Below are 22,079 nucleotides of genomic sequence, written 5' to 3'. Positions count from 1 at the left end.
GTGTGTATGTATCGGTTTGTCCTCGGACTGGATGTTTGCGCACCTCTCATGTTCACAGAACCTTTTATATTTGACAGGCTGTGTGTTCGTCCCGTTTTTGTGAGACAATGGTAGGTGTATGTCAGACCCCGTCATGCTCTGTAGTAACTCATGGGTTCTCAACATTCCCCAACACCTGCCCTTCCCCATCCACCTGCACACCTGTTCCGACTTCCCCTTTATCGCTCACATTCCAGCCAGTAATCTATATTTGCATGAACCTCTGTCACAGGGATGTCACCCAAATACCAGAGCAGTGAAAGACACCCTCCTGATGTCACAAAGATGCTCTCTCTGGATCAAGTGTGTGGCTTCACGGTCTGAAGAAGTCAAGAGAATCACATCGTCTGCACTGAGGTCCCCAAACTGGACTCTCTCCTCCTCGCAGATGTGTCTCAAGATGCTGCTTTAGCAGTGTCATGCCACATGTTTTTTCAATTCCAGCCGTCCTGAGTGTGTTATCTGCTCCTCCCACTCGACCTGTGTGTATTTTATTGCTGCTCCTGCACCGATGAGGATACAACACCTGAGAAGCCGACAGAGAGAACAGTGTCCCGTTTCCACTGGTAGGTGCAAGATATTGATATATGTGTGTATGCAGGTGTGTGTGTGTGTAAGTGTGTCTGTATGACAGTACTCATTTTGTAGCATGGCTCCTGTCAATTATATAATAATATTGATGTATTAATACATAAGTGGTACTTATGATGTTGTTTGTCAAGGTGGAGCTCATTTGAATTGCTTCATATACTAATATTTTACAAACTGATCATATGCTTTGTAGGTAAAAATCTTTAATTGAAAAATAACTAACACTAGAAGTAAAAAGTACAATATTTATCCCTGAAATGCAGTGAAGTCGAAGTATTAAGTAGCATGAAAATGTAAAGTACAAACCTCTCAAAATGACATGTAAATGTACTTAGTTACTCTCCACCACTGTTGATGGTTACACGCTAAACGTAGTAATTTAAAACTCATTTACATTATATAATTTAGCATTAGATCAAACATCTACACCCATTTATTGTAATAGCTCGTAAAAAAGTATTTCATGTACAGGAAAAGATGTTTTCTTCTGCACATCCTGTGTGTCACTGCTCCTCAAGTCCACACCTGCATGACACAACAAAAAAGACTTTCACAAGAGGACTTCTGTGCTAACGCATCAGTGAACGATTTGTTGCAGGTTTTCTTTATTCCCAAGTTTGAATCCTTAACCACGTGCTGTAATCACCGGGTTAATGAATGGGAAAAAAAAAACTAGATGATAGACACTCATGGACTCCATGAGTTCAAAGATCCCACATTTACCTCAGGAAACCTTTATATGGTGACAATTATGTCAATAAATCAAAAGCAGTTTTACACCACAGTGTTGTTGCCCATAGACTGTAATTGAAAATAGATCAAAGTGGGACCTAATTATTTAAATAAGGATTATTCAAAGTTCTTACTGGGAAGGATTTTGGTCCGTGTTGAGCAATCGGCCCCTTTGATGGGTTGTTAGGAGGATTTAACAGAACGACAGAAACCAGTAATATGGGTCCTGAACAGCACTGAGCAGTTGCCAAGATCCTCGTAGTTCCACTTTCAATTGCACAATTAGGAATCTAAGGCTATGTGTGTTCACATTCAACATCCTCACAGATGAATCAGATGAACATAAAGTTCTTCTTAAGTCGTTAACACCCTCATACAGCACAGAGAACGTGACCTTTGTCTTCAATGGTAGCTACGTCCGTGATTTATCCTCCACAACACCAACACGACATGGTAGTTTTTACAAATGTTCCCATGTGACCACTCTTCGTGCAGCACGCTTCCATGTTTTCCTGTAACATGGGCCGGTCAGACACTCCAGGGGCCCCTGCGGAGCAGTGTGGCCCTCAGAGCCCCTTGACCGAGATGCTTAACCTCAATTAAGTCTCCCGGCATCCAAGCGCATGAAACGCCTGGCTATGGAATTCAAAACCTCCCAGTGAGAGCTGCCAAGTCAGCGAAGAACACAGCAATAAAATAATAAAATCAGGTTATAATGGACGCGATGGCCTGTGATGATATAATCACCTTGCAGGTAGCCCACAACGTTGTCATGTGCGCAACAATGGAGATGTGTGGGGTACTAGTCGCTGAAAAAGATTATTTTTGTGTGGATAAAATAGCAGCGTCCGTCCAGTTAATTCGTCAACTTCCTCTCAAAGTTAGATTCCCGCAGAGTTTTCTTTCTCTCGTTATAGTTCTCCATGGGAATGAAAAACAGGAGTCTTTGTATTTGCTGTCAGTGGTGGCAGAAGGGGGCTTATATTTGATGTTTTGAGATAATCCAGCTCTGCATTCCTCCCTGGGGCCACCGAAGCCCAGAGTGCGAAGGTCTGGGAGCCACATTAGATGGTTTAATCACTGCACAGCTGACTTGCTGTTTGGAAGCTCGACTTCCACACTCACTTTTGTTCTGCTTTTACAAAATCATACGCTTGACTTCGACTGTATCAAATATTACAATGGTATCCGGTGCAACATATTGTAAAATATATAATGTGTCATTGTGTTAAACGTAGCTGTCGCACAGGCAATCCAAGATGTTGATCATTGTTCTGTTTACACAAAATGACCATTGTTCTTGTTGCTGAAGGGTTGATGCTACATGTAGTGAGAAACGACACTGAGACTCCCATGATCCTTTAGCCCTTGTCTTCAGGCTCAGTGATCATCAGGAATCCAGTTTGCCTGGTACATCACAAGCAGAGGCTGGTCGGGAGAGGGAGAGGGAGAGTGTACTCACTTTCCTGTAAAATGATCCGGATGAACAAGGTCCTAATTAATCTACTCAATAACGCGCTACAGTGAAGGCTTAGTGAGAATCCACATCCACATAAACAGGTATGTATAGCATAAGGACTTAGTAGCGAGTCGCAGATTCTCGAAATATCTTTTTGCGTGATTTTATTTAATACTAATTTGTGTAACTAGCATATGTGAATATAACAACGTTGAGCATTGTGCCCGAGAAACAAGTGGAGGCTCATGTCAAACTTTCCGACCGATTATTTGTCCATCGCACGAAGCAAGATCTACAAATCTGACGAGTGTTTATTCAAGCAGAAACATCTGTATTTTCGGATCGCGCGATACAAGCTCTCAGTCGGACAGTTTTTATAAATCACATTAGTATTTGTTTTAGTTTGAGCTCGACTGTGATATGACATGATATGTTGCGTCTCTACAAACGAGTTCGCTGTACACAGTTAATAAAATTGTCCAGTCCGTATATAAGATGATTAACTTATTGGCTCTTCTGAGCGGCAGAGAGCAAATTCCTCTTTTAATTTGTTCTCACAGGTTAGTACTCGCATGTTAAGTCATGTTCGAGAATGAGATCCGGATAAATGACCTCACATTTCCAGTGAAGTCCCACATATCTCTGACAGCAGCACTAAAACATTAAAAACCCTTAAAAACATTCCCATAAAATGTCCAGGAAAGATTATCAGCACCAAATATCTGGCCCTACCACAAGCCTCATGGGAGCCTTGTACAGTGTGGACTTAAGGCCAGAGGTTACTTTTACTCCTCTTTTACAAGGTATGTGTTTCACATAGGTTGAAGAGGAAGGGGGTTAAGCCACAGGAATGTTGACCTATTTAGGACATGGGAAGTAGAGTATGGGAAGGAGTTAGAGGTCTGATGTTGACCACATCAGGACGTCCTCTTTTAAAGGGTTCAAACGAGGCAACAAGATCACTTTAATAAATAATTTAATTCATAACAGTGTGTCTGACCTGAAGGTTGAGGCAGCAGATTAATGTGTCTGGTCTAAGTGCATAAAAACAAGGAATTAACCTCCAAATATTGAATTATGTTCACCTTTCTGGTCTGATAGTTGGCAGACTATAATCAAAGAGATGGCTTTGTGTTGTCAAACATTCGCGCTGTCGAGGTGTTTTTGACCTCTGACCTCCCTCAAGAGGGGGAAAAAGAAAACATGTCAAGTAACACATGATCATTATTGCGCTCAATTCAAGAAATTAAATCCTTTGCTAAGCTGTCAAACTCAATTAATCAGGTGGATTCTTCATTTTATCTCAAAACAAAACAAAATAATCTTTAAGATTTCCTTTGTGTCACACGTAACAATAGCTTTTGTTACGATTAGGTCTTCTATACAAAGAATGTAAGACATTGTAGCAGCACCTTTAGTACTAGAACAGAATGTTTGTAGCCAGTAATCATCTCTCTAAGCCCGCATTGATCCTCCACCAGAGTAGTGTTTGCATCGCTGTCACCGTACACATGTGACCGCTGTCACCGTACACATGTGACACCTATGCTGCCTTAAAGTGAATGAGCAGGCAGGTATCAGGTTTCCTTTCTGCGGCACCTACGTCAGGGGACAAAATTTGGACACCCTGGTGAACTTGACACCTCCCGCTTGTCGGAGGATCACTTTAACCGATCCCGGGAGGTGCCTACATTGGTGAAAGGCTGGTGGCTGTAATTTAAGGACTTCAATAATGAATTAAGAACTCAGAGCAGATGCCATATTGAATTCTTTAACGTGCTGCACTGATGCTTCCTATTAAAAGTTATGAAAACCTTGCAGTTATACAACGGGATAGATGCATGTGACAAGTTTCACAATACATTCCATTGTATATCAGTGACCCACTGCCCTTGATGCCAGACACCAATAAAAGCAGCCATAAAGCACGCAGAAATTGTGTACGGCGATGCCTGGTCTGAGTTACACGCCGTGCCAGCACATTTAAAGGGGCTACAGGTTTGTCAGGACAGAACAATGGCGACTGTATTGAAGGGCCCTTAACATGGGATTTTTATTTGGCCCCTGGGAGGCAAAGCAGACTGCCTTTCGAGAGAAGACATGTGTGTGTGTGTGTGTGTGTGTGTGTGTGTGTGTGTGTGTGTGTGTGTGTGTGTGTGTGTGTGTGTGTGTGTGTGTGTGGAGTGCACACGTGTAGTTGAGGAATTTGTGCATTGTATATGATTGCAAGATTTATTTTACCACTTCCTGACTCTTGGCCCTTGACTTTTAGATTTTTGGGGGGAATTTCCTCTACTAATGAGGGAGACAGAAGTAAAGTGACATAAATGCATACGGGGACTTAATTGCAGATTTAAGCTGTACATTGAAACGGTGTCATTTTAACAGCTCAGTAAATCTTTTCTTAAGCTTGACGGATGTCATGGTTACAAGGTATCATTGTGGATGTTATTTCTTTACACGGTCAGAATTTAATACAGGTTTAAAAATGTTACTAAGGAAATATAAATGTTGCAATCTGTTTAATTGTGCACGCAGAAGTGGGTCAAGAGAGTTCAGAAACAAATGAACTCTTATTCTAATTTATTTATTAAGTTTTGGTGCATTATGAAGTTGGCTATCACCTCTCCAATTATGGAGACTTATGCACAGAGGGGTGTAGGTAATGGGGTTGTGCCGAGATGCTGGTGCTTTGTTAGGTACACCCACATGTGGGTGTGGTGGGAGGCTTTTTATGTGTAGGTAGAACTTATTTTGTGAATCTAACAATGAACCTTTATTAACATAACTAAAAAGGGACAAGAGGTCCTGTTCTCAACATCCTTGAAATAACTGCAAGAACACTGAGGTTACAACACTCATGCGAGTCAGAATTTGCAGATATTTCAAATGTATTTAAAAAGGTTTATTTAGTATATTCTGTCTTCCCTCGGAGGAATGTCCTTGGCAGCAGTCGTCCCTGTTGTAGTTACTGAGAAGCGTCGCGTCACCAGGAGCTACAACTGCCAGATGTACTGAACATACTGTGTCAAACTGACTTTGACAATATGGAGTATTTTTCCAGTAAAACAAGCCTTTCCTCGGAGCTTGAAGACACAGTAATGTGTCATCTACATAGAGGCTTATAGTATATGCATCCAGTGATTAAATAATTCCCTGAAATCAGAGTAATCAGCGCTAGATGATTTTGGCTTTGAGAAGTATAATACAACTGGTGATACTCCTAGCTGAAACACAAGTGTGCATGTGTGCACACGTCAAAGTGCAATGATTACTTACGCATGTGATTTATACACCTACTAATATGACCTAATATGCCTATGCAGCGGTATGTAATTTTCGGAATGAAGTCCTTGGAGCAGAGTGCGAGCGGGAGCCTGGACCTTTTTTTTTTTTTTACTGTGGCTATAAATGCTCAGCTGAATGAGCACAGGCACTGACACAGCCCATTAAATGTGCGGAGAGCACCTTGAGGTGGCCTGAATGAATATATTCAAAACAAATGATGGTGATTTTAAAGCAGGTAAAATATAACACAGCATTTTTACAGGGTTAATGTATGCAAATGTTGTCTGGGAAGTGATGATGATTGTTATTGTGTATTTCAAATAGGCCATACATGTGATTCCTATTCTATTCTAATGTATCTGTCCATATTAAAGTAAATATATTAAGGGGGTGGAGTAGGGAGGGGGTTGGGAGGTGTGTCCTTATCGCAGGGGTGGCATGTAAAGTACATATACATACATATAATATAATATATATAAAATATAAAACAACTAATACATTATGATGCATTACTATAGGTTTATTTACCCAGAAGTATATAAAGTAAAATTAGCTCCACTTTTACCAGCTGCCACATTAAAAGTGATTATTATCATAATTATAATCTGGTAATATAACCTATGTTATTCAGAAATGGGTCATTCTACATAATGAATACGTCTACTGACACTGTTGTATCATAAATATTGAAATAATATATGCTTTTATTTGAATGTTATCATTATATCATAGCCATGCAAATGTGTAAAATAAATATGATATGTACAAAGTCCATCACTAACATATTTTGTAAATATCAGGGGGAAAAACACAGCCATTCATAATTGTGTTGTTTTGTAACACTCACGTGTCACCATTAAATAATCTGTGTATTGCTGGGAAGTATCCACGCGCCAAACTAGACCCAATCCTAGTTCCTCTGAATTTGAGACTCTGACACCGGCCGGAGCTGCCCTGTCAGGAACAAACCATTACACCACCAGGACGCGGGGGTGGTCGCGCAGTTTAGATAACTACAGGAAACGCAGAGGTAGGCAACGTAAAGCCGAATTATTCTGTAATTTAGCCTTTCATTCGAGATACGAAGAGAAGGTTAGTTTAGATATTAACTGTTTTTATTTTATGCATCCATTCACCACGCATGCTATTCAATTCTGGTCTCGTGGAACCGTTACGTGTGTTACCTACTACCGGCTACAACGTAGAGGATAACCTGTAAATTAGCCCATGTGTTGCTACAATGTCGTTATCAGCCATGTTATCTTATTTTGTCATTCATTATGCGTCAGTGAAAGTGAACATCGGTTTATAAAAGGAAGATTGTGGTCGTTTGTGTCAGCATAGTGCAGTCACATGGCACTGCAGGGGACAATGTGGAGGAAAAGAGAAAGAGAGTGGGACTGAGGCGAGGTCACCACACGTTTACAACAATAAAATGTAGAAGTTAATTTAAATGTTAACAGCAAACCCAGCTACATGTCTGCAGAAACAAGTACAGCATCCCCTGCTTCTATTATGGAAATATATGAAACAGGATAACAGGATATGAATCATTTAAAGAGACAAAGCACACCTAACATGTCTGTTGTATTTATATATATATATATATATAATATATATATATATATATATATATATATATATATATATATATATATACACACCATGAAAACCCCCATTAATACCACATGAAATGTGTAAAAAGATCATTATCAACTGACAAATGAGTTGGACTAAAACACACAAAGGTACCTATGAAAACATTTGTGAAATATGGTCTGATATTACAGGAGGTAATAATACTGAAACATGTGTAGTAGGGAAAGGCGCAGGTGAAATTAATATCATTAACGATGGCTGAGTTCCAGTAAGTGTCCCACTTGTAAACACCCCCCCCCCCCCCCCCCCCCCCCCCAAAGTGAAATGCAGCTATTAATGTTTGCTGCGTAAACAGTGGAAAAGGTGAAATAGTGTAGTGAGAGATATAGCCCGCAATCAGATACACAAGTGGTCCTTGAGTGTGCTGCAGGGAACAGATAAAGGACACACCCACAAAGTGTTGGCCTTGAGACACACATCACAGATAAGTGAGGCAACCAAACCAACTGTCAGAAAATACATCCAAATTCTTGTACAATTCCCGCATGAGGTGAAGTGAGTGAAACTTGCTTTGTTCTCTTTAACTTTAGTTTACACACCAGTAGTGACATTTTCTCTTTCCAACTTTCCTCCTAATGTCTTGTGTTTTTCTCTTTTCAGGGGTGTGTGTGTGTGTGTGTCTCTGCCAAAACCAGTGATGGCCGACCAGCTGCCTCCACAGCAACGAGACCTGCTGCTGAATACATTCCACCAAGGGAGCCTCCCCAATGAAAAAGAAGACACCAAAGACGGCCTGCATGCCAGGGGACAGTGGGCTAGCAAGGCTGAGTTCCTCCTGGCCGTGGCGGGGCAGATCATCGGCCTGGGCAACGTTTGGAGGTTCCCTTACCTCTGCTACAAGAATGGAGGAGGTAAAGCATGTGGGATCAGGGAGAAGAGAGACGGGCTAAAGCTTTCTGTAAAGCTTCTTTAAAACATGTGCACTGGGGATATGTGTATTTTTGTTTGTTCACCACTATGATATGATAAAAGTTCTCCATTACACACATTTTTACTATTAGATAAGTGACTTAGGATTTTATTTTAGGGTTAATATTAAAGGTTTAACAACAGTGTAATGAGTTGTTAGGTTCAGGTTTCATTTAAAAGCTATGGTAAAAGTAAATGTAGGGTTAGTTATTGGGTTGAATATAATCACCATCTGTGTGTGCAGGTGTGTTCTTTGTGCCCTACATGTTGTTCCTAGTGCTGTGCGGCATCCCCCTGTTCCTCCTGGAGACCTCACTGGGACAGTTCACTAGCCTGGGAGGGGTCAGCGCCTGGAGGACTATCTGCCCATTATTTGGAGGTACGCTTACGTAATTAATTCATCCGTAGATCTCAGGCGGCAGTCTGTGCTGTTGTTGCATTGCATATTGTTACATGTAGTCAGGTAACCAGGTAAAGAGTAAGCCGATATCTGGCCGCTCCTTGTGGGGAGTGACGAGGATACAACAATAACTTCGGCCTGGGAGAGTGTGTACTGTGAGCCTCCAACCCTGATGCTCATATGACCCACGAGCTAACTCTGAATCTGATTGGATTATATAGAGGCAACCTCGCCAACATCTCTCCGTGTCTCTCACTGTTTGACTTTCTCTCTCTTTTTACTCCATCCTTTACTCCGCCTTGTCTTTCTCCGTACTGGCGCTAGGGTTCAAAGCATTCCTCTGTCCACATCAATACAAAACCCATATTTACAATCTGACTGCAATCAGGAGATTTGGCGTCCCTACCAGCTGCATGCGTGTGCAGTACATATTTAACCTCATCTTGTGTGTCAAAACAATTCAAGAGTGCAGAAGGCAACACACTCCCTGCCTGCCAATGATGAAAAAGAAATCTAATGAGGTTGCATGTTATGTTTTCATGCCATCCAAACAATAGATCAGTAACACATTAACTTGACACACAATTGCACCAGTGACACAGAACCTGCTGTGATCAACGCTTTGGCTGGTAGGAAAGCATGGGAGTTAAAGGAAAGATGACTTGCACACTGTTTACATTTTCATATCAAGTAGGACCGCCCAGAAAGTAAAGGCGCCACGGAGGACTTTGATCTGTCAGTCTCCCCTCGACTGTGTTTATTCATAGGTGCAACAGAATGACTTATTGGTGCGTAAATGATATGAATGCAGCATCAGTCAATGTCCACGCTGCCCTGTTCTATTCTATTGTGACAAATATGTGCTGCTCTGCCCCGTGGTCCATGTGGCCTGCAGATGCACACGCAGAGTATTTTGTTGAGAGCTTGTCGTGTGAAGACCATGTGTTTTAGCACTGGGACTGGCTATGTCGAGAATACGCTGCGCTTCCTCCAGCAAATGTGTTTGTATGCACACACACAAAGAAATGCTTCTGTAAGAATTCCTCACTGGTTTGCACATTTTAATATGTTATCATCAGATACAGGCCTGAATTTCATTAGAGGAGACCACAAATAGCCATTTGTCTAGGCAAACAGCCCACTCTCTCTACGCCTCATAAGACCGTCATTCATCCTTAATGAAGATATACTAGATGTGGGCTGCAAGTCGAGTGTCCGAATAAATGGATGCTGTCATCTGAAACTCAAGTGACTTGGAACTGATGATAGAATATGCTTTGAAGCTCATTTTGTTTGTGTAACTTCGACTCACATCAGCTGACGATAGGATCTGCTCGTGTAAATCATCACACCGCGTCTTCCCTTGTCTCTGCAGGTCTCGGCTACGCCAGCCAGGTGATGATCCTGCATGGCTGTGTGTACTACATCGTCATCCTGGCCTGGGCTCTCTTCTACCTGTCCCACAGCTTCACGGCGGAGCTGCCGTGGTCGCACTGTAACAACACATGGAACACTGGTCAGTAAGGACAGGAAGTTAGAAGCTTGTGTCAACATATTTTGAGATTGCTGTGTAAAGCTTTGTGTGTCTTCTCCTGCAGAGGCGTGTGTCCTGTTTGAACGCCACAACCAGACAGCCAATGGGAGCAGCCCGCTTGAGAACGCCACCTCCCCTGTCATAGAGTTCTGGGAGTGAGTAGAGCTTTCTCTCTTTTGTTTGTGGTATTGATCATGCATTAACAGCAGTGTGTGTGTGTGTGTGTAATCTAGGCGGGAGGTGCTCCGTCTCTCCAGCAGTTTAGACGAGCTGGGTCCAATCAGCTGGAAGCTGGCTCTATGTCTCGCCATCGTCTGGCTCGTCTGTTACTTCTGTGTCTGGAAGGGAGTGAAGTCAACCGGAAAGGTGAGCGGAAAACACAGTGACATCATCACGCCCAAATCCTGCAATTTGTGTCAAAAATCAGCTTCTCAAGTCATTACTCATGAAACTTTCTGAAGACATAATTATATATGTAATATACTCCCCTTACAAAGCATAGAAGGGGGGGGGGGGGTCCTTCACATGTTCATGTCCCGTAAATGTCTGACCAATCATGGCCAATCGCTGTCTAATACGCAAACGTGAGCAGTGGGTAGAAAGAGTAGAGGAGCTTCAGACTGCTCTAGATTAATCTTCTTGTTGTTTTCCTGTCTCCTGTGAGTGCAGAGAGCACAGCGGTGTCCATGAAGCTTGTAGTCTCAGTTGTCTTGCTCAAGGGCTTTCCAGCAGAGCTGCGTGACTGAGTGGGGGCAAAGTAAGAACCAGAACATAAATGTTGTTCTTTCTTATGGAGGGAAAATGGAATAAGGGACTGCACACTGCAGCAGTTTTGCCAGACTTTTTTGTTATGTCACTGCCAGCATCTGTCAACAGGTTTTTAAGACTCCAACTTTCCAGGGATCCCTCTTTTAGTATTTTTCTGCTCTGTTTGAGGACATCGAAAGACGCGTCCCCCGCTGTTTTTTCTCTCTCTCTGCCGTCCTCACCACATCCCCACACGCTGTGTACATTCTAGGTGGTGTACCTGACAGCCACCTTCCCATATGTCATGCTGTTTGTGCTGCTGGTGCGCGGTGCCACCCTGCCTGGAGCGACCCAGGGCATCATCTACTACCTCAAACCCAACTACAACCCGCCTGGCAGACCCACAGGTACGAGAATACACTTCAATGAGTTCATGAGAGACGCATTATTGCCCCATTTTAGATAATATGAGATTAGATTTGTCATTTGTGTGAATGGAAATGATATTGAGAATTAACTCCCACTGCTGGCACTATACTGTCAGTACTTTACACACTGCAGGGATGTTGACTTATCTATTCTGGTTTTAATGAACGCTCCGTGTGAACACACACCTCTCTTTCTATAGGTATGGATGGATGCAGGTACCCAGGTATTTTTTTCATATGGAATCTGTTTGGGAAGTCTCACGGCCCTCGGCAGTTACAACAAATACAACAACGACTGCTATAAGTGAGAGTCTTTGTTACGCACAAGCCACACGGCGTCTCCTTCCTTAGACAAAACACATTCACTGAACTGTAGGATGTAAGCTCTCGCTGGTGAGATGTCTTCCAGAAGGAATGGCTGGAATAGAAAGAGAAAACACACTGATACAGCCACACCTTAAAGAAAAGCCCTCGCTGCCATGTTTCCCACACTCTGAATCCCACACACACAGAGAAAGAGCCACTTAACTCTTTGCTTGTATTTACAGTTACAGGCCATTGCTTCACAACACAAGGTCAAAGATCAAGACCTCAGTAGATTCTATTACAGGCACCTTTCTGCATGCGTTTCTTCAAGTCTTGCCATATCGCTGAGTTAATTGTGTTTTCTTTGTATGGCCCTCCAGGGACTCTTTCCTTCTGTGCCTGCTGAACAGCGCCACCAGTTTCCTGGCAGGTTTTGCCATCTTCTCTGTGCTGGGATTCATGGCTGAGGAGCAGGGTGTGGACATAGCTACTGTGGCCCAATCAGGTGAAGCAGGGTTGTGGAAGGAAACATCAGACGTGATGTTGATCTTGTTTAGGAAAGCGGCTCAAGGGAAAACCAAAATTAATGAATTTCACTGTAACACTTTCCATTGTTGTCTAAACACGATGAATCTGCTGCTGATCTTCATCAGTCGATACTTTTCGTCCATCCTCTCAGGGCCTGGCCTTGCCTTCATTGTGTACCCGAGAGCGGTAGCCATGATGCCTGTACCCCAACTCTGGGCCGTCTGCTTCTTCCTCATGATCATCATGCTGGGGCTTGACACACAGGTAGAGAAACGCACACACCGACTTTGATGAATCACTCGGCATTGATGCATTATGTGACGTGTAAAACTGACTGACTGACTCTGTCACGCAGTTTGTGAGTCTGGAGGCTCTGATGACGTCCGTGTCTGACCTGTACCCTCACCTGATCCGACGAGGCCACCGCAGAGAGCTGCTGCTGCTGTTCATCTGTGTCGTCTGCTTCCTGCTCGGACTGGTCATGGTCACGCCGGTAAGTCACACACAGGATGGATGGATGTGTGTGTGTGACGTGAACATGATCATGATCCTCTATGCTATTTGTTTTTTTAATGATATGGAATAATGGAATTTCCTCTCTTTTGTTTGTGTCCAGGGGGGGCTGTATGTGTTCCAGATCTATGACCATTTCTCCTGCAGTGGAGCCAGCCTGCTGCTTCTCTCCATCTTCCAGTCTCTGGCCATCGGCTGGGTCTACGGTACACATCTCCTCTCTCTCCTCTTCACTACTCTCCTCCTCTCCTCTGCCCTCTCCTCTCTCCTCCTCTCTTCCTCTCCTCTACTCTCTCCTCTCCTCTGCCCTCTCCTCTCTTCTCCTCTCCTCTCTCCTCTCCTCTACTCTCTCCTCTTCACTACTCTCCTCTCTTCTCCTCCTCTCTCCTCTCCTCCTCTCTCCTCTCCTCTCTCCTCTCTCCTCTCCTCTCTCCTCTCCTCTACTCTCTCCTCTTCACTACTCTCCTCTCTCCTCTTCTCTGCCCTCTCCTCCTCTCCTCTCTTCTCCTCTCTCCTCCTCTATCCTCTCCACTACTCCCCTCTCCCCTCTCCTCTCTCCTCTACTCTGTCCTCCTTTCTCCTCTCCTCCTCTCTCCACTTCTCTCCTCCTCTCCTCTACTCTCTCCTCTCCTCCTCTCTCCTCTCCTCCTCTTTCCACTACTCTCCTCCTCTACTCTCCTCTCTCCTCTACTTTCCTCTCTCCTCTCCTCTCTCCACTTCTCTCCTCCTCCCCTCCTCTCTCCTCTCGTCTCCTCCTCTCTCCTCTCCTCTCCTCCTCTCTCCTCTCGTCTCCTCCTCTCTCCTCTCCTCCTCCTCCTCTCTCCTCTCCTCCTCTCTCTCTCCTCCTCTCCTCCTCTCTCCTCTCTCCTCTCCTCCTCTCTCCTCTCCTCTCTCCACTTCTCTCCTCCTCTCTCCTCTCCTCCTCTCTCCTCTCCCCTCTCCACTTCTCTCCTCCTCTCCTCTACTCTCTCCTCTCCTCCTCTCTCCACTTTCTCTCCTCTTCTCCTCCTCTCCTCCTCTCTCCTCTCTCCTTCTCTCCTCCTCTCCTCTCTCCTCTCGTCTCCTCTCCTCCTCTCTCCACTTCTCTCCTCTCGTCTCCTCTTCTCTCCTCTCCTCTACTCTCCTCCTCTCCTCCTCTCCTCTCCACTTCTCTCCTCCTCTCCTCCTCTCCTCCGCTACTCTCTCCTCTCCTCCTCTCTCCACTTCTCTCCTCTCCTCCTCTCCTCCTCTCTCTCCTCTCCTCTCCTCCTCTACTCTCTCCTCTCCTCCTCTCTCCACTCCTCTCCTCCTCTCTCCACTTCTCTCCTCCTCTCCTCTACTCTCTCCTCTCCTCCTCTCTCCACTTCTCTCCTCCTCTCTCCTCTCCTCCTCTCCTCCTCTGCTCTCCTCCTCCTCTACTCTCTCTCTCCTCTCCTCCTCTCTCCACTTCTGTCCTCTACTCTCTCCTCTCCTCCTCTCTCCACTTCTCTCCTCCTCTCCTCTCCTCTCCTCCTCTCTCCTCTCCTCTCTCCACTTCTCTCCTCCTCTCCTCCTCTCTCCTCTCGTCTCCTCCTCTCTCCTCTCCTCCTCTCTCCACTTCTCTCCTCTCTCTCCTCCTCTCTACTCTACTCTCTCCTCTCTCCCCTCCTCTCCTTATCTCCCCTCTCCTCTCTCCACTTCTCTCCTCCTCTCCTCCTCTCTCCTCTCCTCCTCCTCTCCTCCTCTCTCCTCTCCTCCTCTCTTCTCTACTCTCCTCTCTCCTCTCCTCTCCTCCTCTCTTCTCTCCTCTCTCCACTTCTCTCCTCCTCTCCTCCTCTCTCCTCTCCTCTCCTCTCCTCCTCTCTCCTCTCCTCCTCTCTCCACTTCTCTCCTCCTCTCTCCTCTCCTCCTCTCTCCACTTCTCTCCTCCTCTCCTCTACTCTCTCCTCTCCTCATCTACTCTCTCCTCTCTCCTCCTCTCCTCTCTCTCTCCTTTCTCCTCCTCTCTCTTCCGCTTGCTCCCTCTCCTCCTCTCCCCTCCTCTCTCCACTTCTCTCCTCCTCTCCTCCTCCTCTCCTCTCCTCCTCTCTCCACTTCTCTCCTCCTCTCCTCCTCTCTCCTCTCCTCTCTCCACTCTCTCCTCCTCTCTCCTCTCTCTCCTCCTCTCCTCCTCTCTCCACTTCTCTCCTCCTCTCCTCCTCCTCTCTCCACTTCTCTACTCCTCCTCCTCCTCTCTCCTCTCCTCCTCTCTCCTTCTCCCTTTCCCTCCTCTCTCCTCTCCTCCTCTCTCACTTCTCTCCTCCTCTCCCTCCTCTCTCCTCTCCTCTCTCCTCCTCTCCCTCCTCTCTCTCTCCTCCTCTCCCTCTCTCCTCTCTCCCTCTCTCTCTCTTCTCCTCTCCTCCTCTCTCCTCTTCTCCTCTCCTCCTCTCCTCCTCTCCTCCTCCTCTCTCCTCTCCTCTCCTCTCCCAAGTCTCACGTGTTCTCTTTTGTCTTTTCTTCGTTTTACCCCAATTCCTTTGCTCCTTTAATCTAAGACATATTTTACATGTAGAAAATATCCTTCCATACCATTCCATGTCTGAATTTAATTAAATTCTGCCGGAGCTTATTAGTCTGACAATAGACTAAATAAATCTTAGTTTGATGGCTGTCAGTACACACGGAAAATAAAAAGATAGAACAGTGCCAAGAATTAATGAAAGTAGTTCCTAAAATCTGATTAACACACACAGTCCACTTCCTCCCCTCCTTCTGCATTCCAGTTGGAGTCAGTAGACAGTATATTAACATGGCTGCAGCTACCCACTGTTGTAAGGAGACTGGCTCATAGCCAGGCCCCTGTCTGTCTCCTCCAGGCCCTAAATCTGCCCCCGGGCCCCGTCGCCTCTCAGTCTCAGGCTGGCGGCCCCAGGGAGCCCCTATCCCAGCCAGACCTGGGGCTGCATTTACAAAAGCATTGTTTGTTTAAGAGTAAGATGGGTGGAATGTGCCGTCCATCAGGACAATACAATAAGTGCTAGAGTGCTCAGACAATTAACTGAGCATTTGGTGAAGAATTAAGACCCAAAAAAGGTGTCGCGTAAATAAGCGCCATCGCAGGGGATGACAAATGAGTCAAGTAGATGAGCGGAGAGTGTGTGTGTGTGTGTGGGTGAAATATGAATACCAAGGAAGCCTGTTTTTATGGCTCTCCCAGCAGGAGGAGAGTGGAGCTGCACAGTTGAGGAGAGGGGTTTTAGTGGACTGGGTAACACAGCGGTCAGGACTCCAGTGTGCACCCTCCCCACCCCCCCTCTTTTTATGACTGGGATTTTACAGTTCTTTAAGGTCTTTAACATACACTAATATTCTTCTGCTCCTGGCTACGGTTCGCTCCACAGGTTCGGTTATTTTAAGAAGAGGACATTTACTTTCACCGACCTTTTCTTACTGGATCGGACCATTAACCATCGTTACATTTCTGTGTCACAAGTCTGAATGTCGTTAACGTAAACTGCTGCATCAGTTAGTCAGTACTACTATGAAGCAGGAGAGATGTTCAACACACTATGGCAGCTTTGGCAGGGTATTTAAATAATGTTTTTATGAATATATATATACATATTAGTAATTGTTAAGGAAACTGTGGCAGTGCAATATCACTAAAATAGATTCCAGTAGGTCAGACTATCATGTTTTATTAAGTGAAAACCAATGTCATCATTAGAATTATTGCACAAATTATCTTCAGTAAATGTCTTATTAGGTCTTTAAGAGCTACTTCCTGTCTTCACGTATACATTGAACTACATAGTGACTATGTACTCCTGCTGCTCCTATCTCCTGTTACTGTCCTTGTACTACTAGTACTACCTTTGCTCTCCTGGCACAGGCTGCAACATGGAACCAATGAAATGTCAGGTTAAAGTAATGTTTTCTTTCTCAACACTGTTTTCTATCACTTCCCTCTGTAGTTGTAGATACTGGCAGCAAAAGATATTCCGACCAAAGTTTATCAACGCCACCAAAAACAACAAAGCAGTCGTAAACCAGACCGTGATTTCACACCAAACCGCGAGCTCTGGTGGTGAAGTTGTTCTTGTTTTGCCCACAGGAGCCGAGCGCTTCAGTTCCAACATCAGGGACATGACCGGCTACAGCCCGCTGCCTGTCTTCAAGCTGTGCTGGAAATATTTGACCCCAGCTGTGTGCACTGTGAGTGACCCCTCCCCGCCGACCTGCTTTCACACTTTTTAGTATCTGCTTACTGTGAAATAGTGTACACATAAACGCACGTTTGGGATTTCATACAAATTCCTCCTTGTGCCTGTCAGTCAGTCTACCTCCAATGACATATATGGGCTTTCCATGTGTCTTATACTAATCTAACTTTGTATTTATGTACCAGGCTAAACCTAAGTACTGATATCCCGCGCAAACATATTATTTGACCACAAATGTGTCCTCAGCTCCATGGAATGCAAACGTGCTCTCAAACACATGTTGCAAACACTAACGGACCCAGTCCTCCTGCTTTATGCCCCACAGGCTACCTTTGTGTTCTCCCTGGTCAGTTGGTCTCCATTGAACCTGGGCAAAGGCCTGGTGGCTCCAGCCTGGGCCACCACGCTGGGCTGGCTCCTCACTCTCTCCTCCGTCTCCCTGCTTCCCATCTGGGCCATCTACGCCCTAGCCATCACCCCAGGAACCCTGCAACAGGTTATTCCAGAACTCTCTTTAATTCTTTTACCACCATCTGCAAAGGAATTACATCTTGTGCGTTTAAAAGAATCCACTAACTGTGACTTTTTGACTCTCCTTTCCACAGCGCTTCCAACATCTCTGCAGCCCTGACAAAAACCACGCATCACTGGCCCCCCAATACTTCCCCACCAACGCCTTAGCGCTTCCCTACTGCCCAGCACTGCACCTGACGGAGAAGGAGCCCATCACAGACATCATCCAGGATCGTATGACCTGATTATGGTCAATGGCAGAGTAACATTGGATGCTGGTCAGCCAATCGGGTGTGGCGAAGGGGGAGGGTCGAGGTTAGGGTTAAAGCTGCTGGGTGCCAATTGAAGGGCTGGACCCTCATTTCTACACGAAATATGTTTCCTTGTTCATCACTCAAAACTGGAAGTCATTACTACATACATTAACCGTTGTGCTTTATGTAAACTCAGATATCCAACAAACCTTCGCCCCCTGAATTCACACAGCTTGCTTTACCGTTAAGACCTCCCAACCCTGTAACCAGAGTTAGTTATTACAAAACGACTCGCAGTGTTGTTAACTTGATCTACTTCAAATCTATCTCTTTTCTCTTTCTGTACCAGTTGAATCTCTGTACTTGAAGATAATTTAATCACATCCCCTTTAGACAGCCAAGGCACAAGAGGCAGCTAAATGACAACGCTGAAGTTCTCTGTTATCGCCAGCATTACTGAGTAAGTTAGTCTCCCACTATGCTCTCTATGAGAGGTCACTGCATGCTCAGCTTTGACTCTCCCATCAATATGTGTTCTGTTTAGGTGCTAGTATCCTCTGGTGACTCCATGAGTCGGACATGTTTTATACAGCGATTGTATGATTACTGTATCTACTTCCCCCTCTGATCGCCATATCAGTTTGAATGGTTCATAACATGCCTTACACCCGGACCAAGAGGTACAGCTATCTACTTTATATTTGTATCATTGACAACATGATTGAAATGTGCAGTAACTGTTTTCATCTATTTTACTCATCCATCTTTATTTTTTAAAAGTAGGCGGTAGAGTTGTTTGTGTTTTTAAGTTATAAGTGGCTGTCACAAATGCACAAGTGCAGTTCCTGCAAAGTAAAATGCGTTATTGGGAACGTCTTTGGACGGTACCAAAGATAACTATCATTCATCACACTGCACATGCAATCATAGAGATCTGCATTTGTTAATACAATATTGAAATATTGCTGCTGCTGTGTAAACAAAACTGATCTTTTTTTTAATTCTAAGCCCAAAATGTTAAAGTAAGTTTTCAATGAGAAAATAACTTTCCAGTGGCAACTGAAGAAATGATCGCGATGCAGTGTAGGTTTATATTTTTCAGATGAAAATGCATCATATGAATGTGAAAGATCTATATTTGTAGAAATATGTTATCATGTTTACCATCTTTACCAAAAACAATCATCTCCTCTTACCTTGTAAATAAAATGTCTTCATGCATATATCATTTACAGACACTACAGACGTGTGCTGGTTTCATCACCATGAGATGTTCCCAGTGTCTCCGGGGTCACCGTTAACTTGCTGTATAGGACAAAATGCACTCTTCATTGGGAAAACTTGTTAAAAACTCTAAAACCAGAAATCTGAGCAATATTTATTTGGGTATTTGTTTGAAGATAAATAATTCCTTTTTATTTAAACTTGAAGATGATGTTTTTCCTTGCACTGCCATCCAGACCTAGATCGGGATTCTGAGAGAACTTCTTAGGAATACTCCTCTGAGATTAATTTAAACCCCATCTGGTATTTTATGAAAGACTTCTATTACTTCAAATTGATCCATGTGTTTTATTTCTTACAGGTGTATACATGTACCTCTTTATTTTGTATGTGTATCATTATTATCTTTTTAAAATGAATATATATATTGTGGATACAAGAGTTGGTGTCGACTGTGTTCATTTCTTGCCAGAAAGTGAGACGCTGTGTGTGCGTGTGTGTGTGCAGGTGTGTGTTTGTGTTCCCTAGAACAGAGTACACCTGTGGTGGAGGCTCGCTGTCACCCAGGAGACGTTGCTCTCTCCCTCTGCACCATGGTAACAGATGCTAAGAACACACCTCTACAAAGAGAGGAAATAAGGGAGAGATGGAGGGAAGAAAGGAGAGTACACACACACACACACACACACACACTATCAGCCGTTCAACCATCACAAGCACAAGCGCTGTGATTGCTGCTCCCTTCATCTGAAGCCTTTTCATCCTGATGGGAATTACTGGTTTAACATCCATGAAGGGATGGAAGAGAAGGACAGAGGGAGAGATGGAGCAAGAGAGGGATGCTGTGTGTGTATGTGTGTGTGCAGAGGATGAGAGGGAGAGTTGTCGCACTGGGGGGGCGGGGGGGATTCTGACACCACCACTTAGATAGAGCCTGACTGTTATGTAAAAGGCTCGGCCTGTCAATTAACCGTATTGGATTCCCAGCCACCGTAGGAAGTGGGCGGGTCCCACACACACGTGGCTCGGCACGCGTGTTTCACAACTTGTTTTGGTAACGCTCAATACTGTATGCAGCCTGCTTTGCACGTGTGATCCGGGTTACTGTGTGTGTGTGTGTGTGTGTGTGTGTGTGGGGGGGGCGGTTTATGTCCATATGGTTGCTTTGGCATAGATCTCGCTTTCAGATGATGGGGATTAAAAATGATCCAATGGGCTGAGTGTGTCAGATTCAAAGAGGAGAGAGGAAGAGAGAGGCAGAGTAGGACATGTAGGATATGAGCCAGAGCATGTGTGTTGTTCAGTGTAGCACTGAAAGATGCTGTGGAAAGTTGCCTAGTTTTTACTCAGGCTCAGTGCCACTGGTTTGCAGCTGCATTGCATTTCAACGCATGTATTAACGGTCCTTTTTGGACATTTTGGGGCTAAACTATATGTTGATCTGTCCACACACACTCGTACACCAGGCGCCGAAGGTCCGTGTTGACATCCCTCTGTCCTGATCAAACATCCTCTCTCACACAGCTCTGGTTTGCTCTGCCTTTATAGATATCTTTTTTTACTGCAGGTAGTACACTTGACAGTTTGGTGTAAAGGAGAAGCAGCAGGGGGTGGGGTGATGGGGGGGGGGGGGGGTTGGAGGCGAGACGTGAGGACAGAGAGAAAAAGAGACGGGTAGTGGGGGTGGGAGTTGAATTGCATAACAGTTGATTTGGACGTGAAGTTCAGCTCAATACTGGATGAGGACACGGGGTTTTCATGTTCGATATCGAGCTGCAGGGCCGTAGCAGAGATTTGGAACCAGCCCACGGCCCCCCCAACCCAAACCCTACTGTCAACATTCCTCTGGAGGCTTGTTTTGACTGCAGAGTGTATCCTTTTGTGTGGGATGTTCCATGTGTGGATCATACCACGGTGGGATGTGAGGGGCAGCGAGGCTTACGGTGGCAGCACACCGTGTTCCGCTTTAGCCCGCGCTTGAGTCGTGCGCCCACACGCTCTCACGCCCCCACTCCCTGGCTGCATCCACCGAGCCACACTACCCACACCGCTCGGTCACATATAAAGGGGCTTTGGATTAGCTCGCCACTTTGGGAGAGCCGACATGGGTTCACACTGTTTTGACGCAGCAAAGTTGAAACGGAATATCTGCTCTCAGGTTCTGCGTGTGGGGGGGGGGGATGTAATGTGTATCCACAAAGAGAGGCCTCCCTCTTGGCATGCAGACACACTGAAACCCCCTCTGTGGCGTGCAGAGGTAATAGCTGTTAGGTGACTCAGCAAATGAGCAGTGTCTTGGAACTTTAAAGACGTTTAAGAAAAGCTCTGTAGTTTGGCTGAGTGTGTGTTTGTGTGTGAGAGTGAGACACAGTGACTACAGGGAGGCATGCATGGCTAAACCTCTCTCCGGACACAAGTATGATATCCCATTGGCATCCCCCCCCCCCCCCCACACATACACACACACGTACCTAAAGATACAATAAATAATCAAGACACTTCCAAGCCCAGTCACACACCTGCAAACACACACACACACACACTTTTACTTTCCCATACAGCATCTACTGTATGCATGCTCACAGATTTCCTCCATCTCTACACGCCATTACATGTCCCACACGGGGACGTTGAACTCCCTGTACTCTTATTCGGGAACAACCATAAATTATCTATTCTCCTCTAGTTTGCTGAAACTCTCGAGTCAAGTCCTGTTGGACTTTTAGCCTTCAATTATTAAAGGAGTCAAAGTGGTAAAAGTGTAAAAATAACTGGTGTTTAATGGTTGCGATAAA

At 44.9% G+C, this 22,079-nt stretch overlaps 1 protein-coding gene across 1 annotated transcript; it reads left to right on the top strand.

Annotated features, from left to right (window-relative positions):
- The first annotated feature begins 561 nt into the window (after positions 1-561).
- LOC115018410 (sodium- and chloride-dependent GABA transporter 2-like) lies at positions 562-19,725 on the top strand. Its single transcript, XM_029447293.1, is given in 16 exon segments — positions 562-605; positions 8,369-8,619; positions 8,922-9,056; positions 10,453-10,593; positions 10,676-10,766; positions 10,845-10,977; positions 11,630-11,740; positions 11,742-11,765; positions 11,987-12,090; positions 12,473-12,597; positions 12,772-12,884; positions 12,976-13,113; positions 13,237-13,339; positions 17,185-17,285; positions 17,619-17,789; positions 17,899-19,725. Coding segments are annotated over 15 exon segments (1,857 nt in total). The 5' UTR covers positions 562-605; positions 8,369-8,405; the 3' UTR covers positions 18,052-19,725.
- The last annotated feature ends 2,354 nt before the right edge of the window (positions 19,726-22,079 follow it).

This window comes from Cottoperca gobio, chromosome 2 (assembly GCF_900634415.1).
Source record: "Cottoperca gobio chromosome 2, fCotGob3.1, whole genome shotgun sequence".
Lineage (NCBI taxonomy): Eukaryota > Metazoa > Chordata > Actinopteri > Perciformes > Bovichtidae > Cottoperca > Cottoperca gobio.
This window is presented reverse-complemented; position numbering and strand designations above follow the sequence as displayed.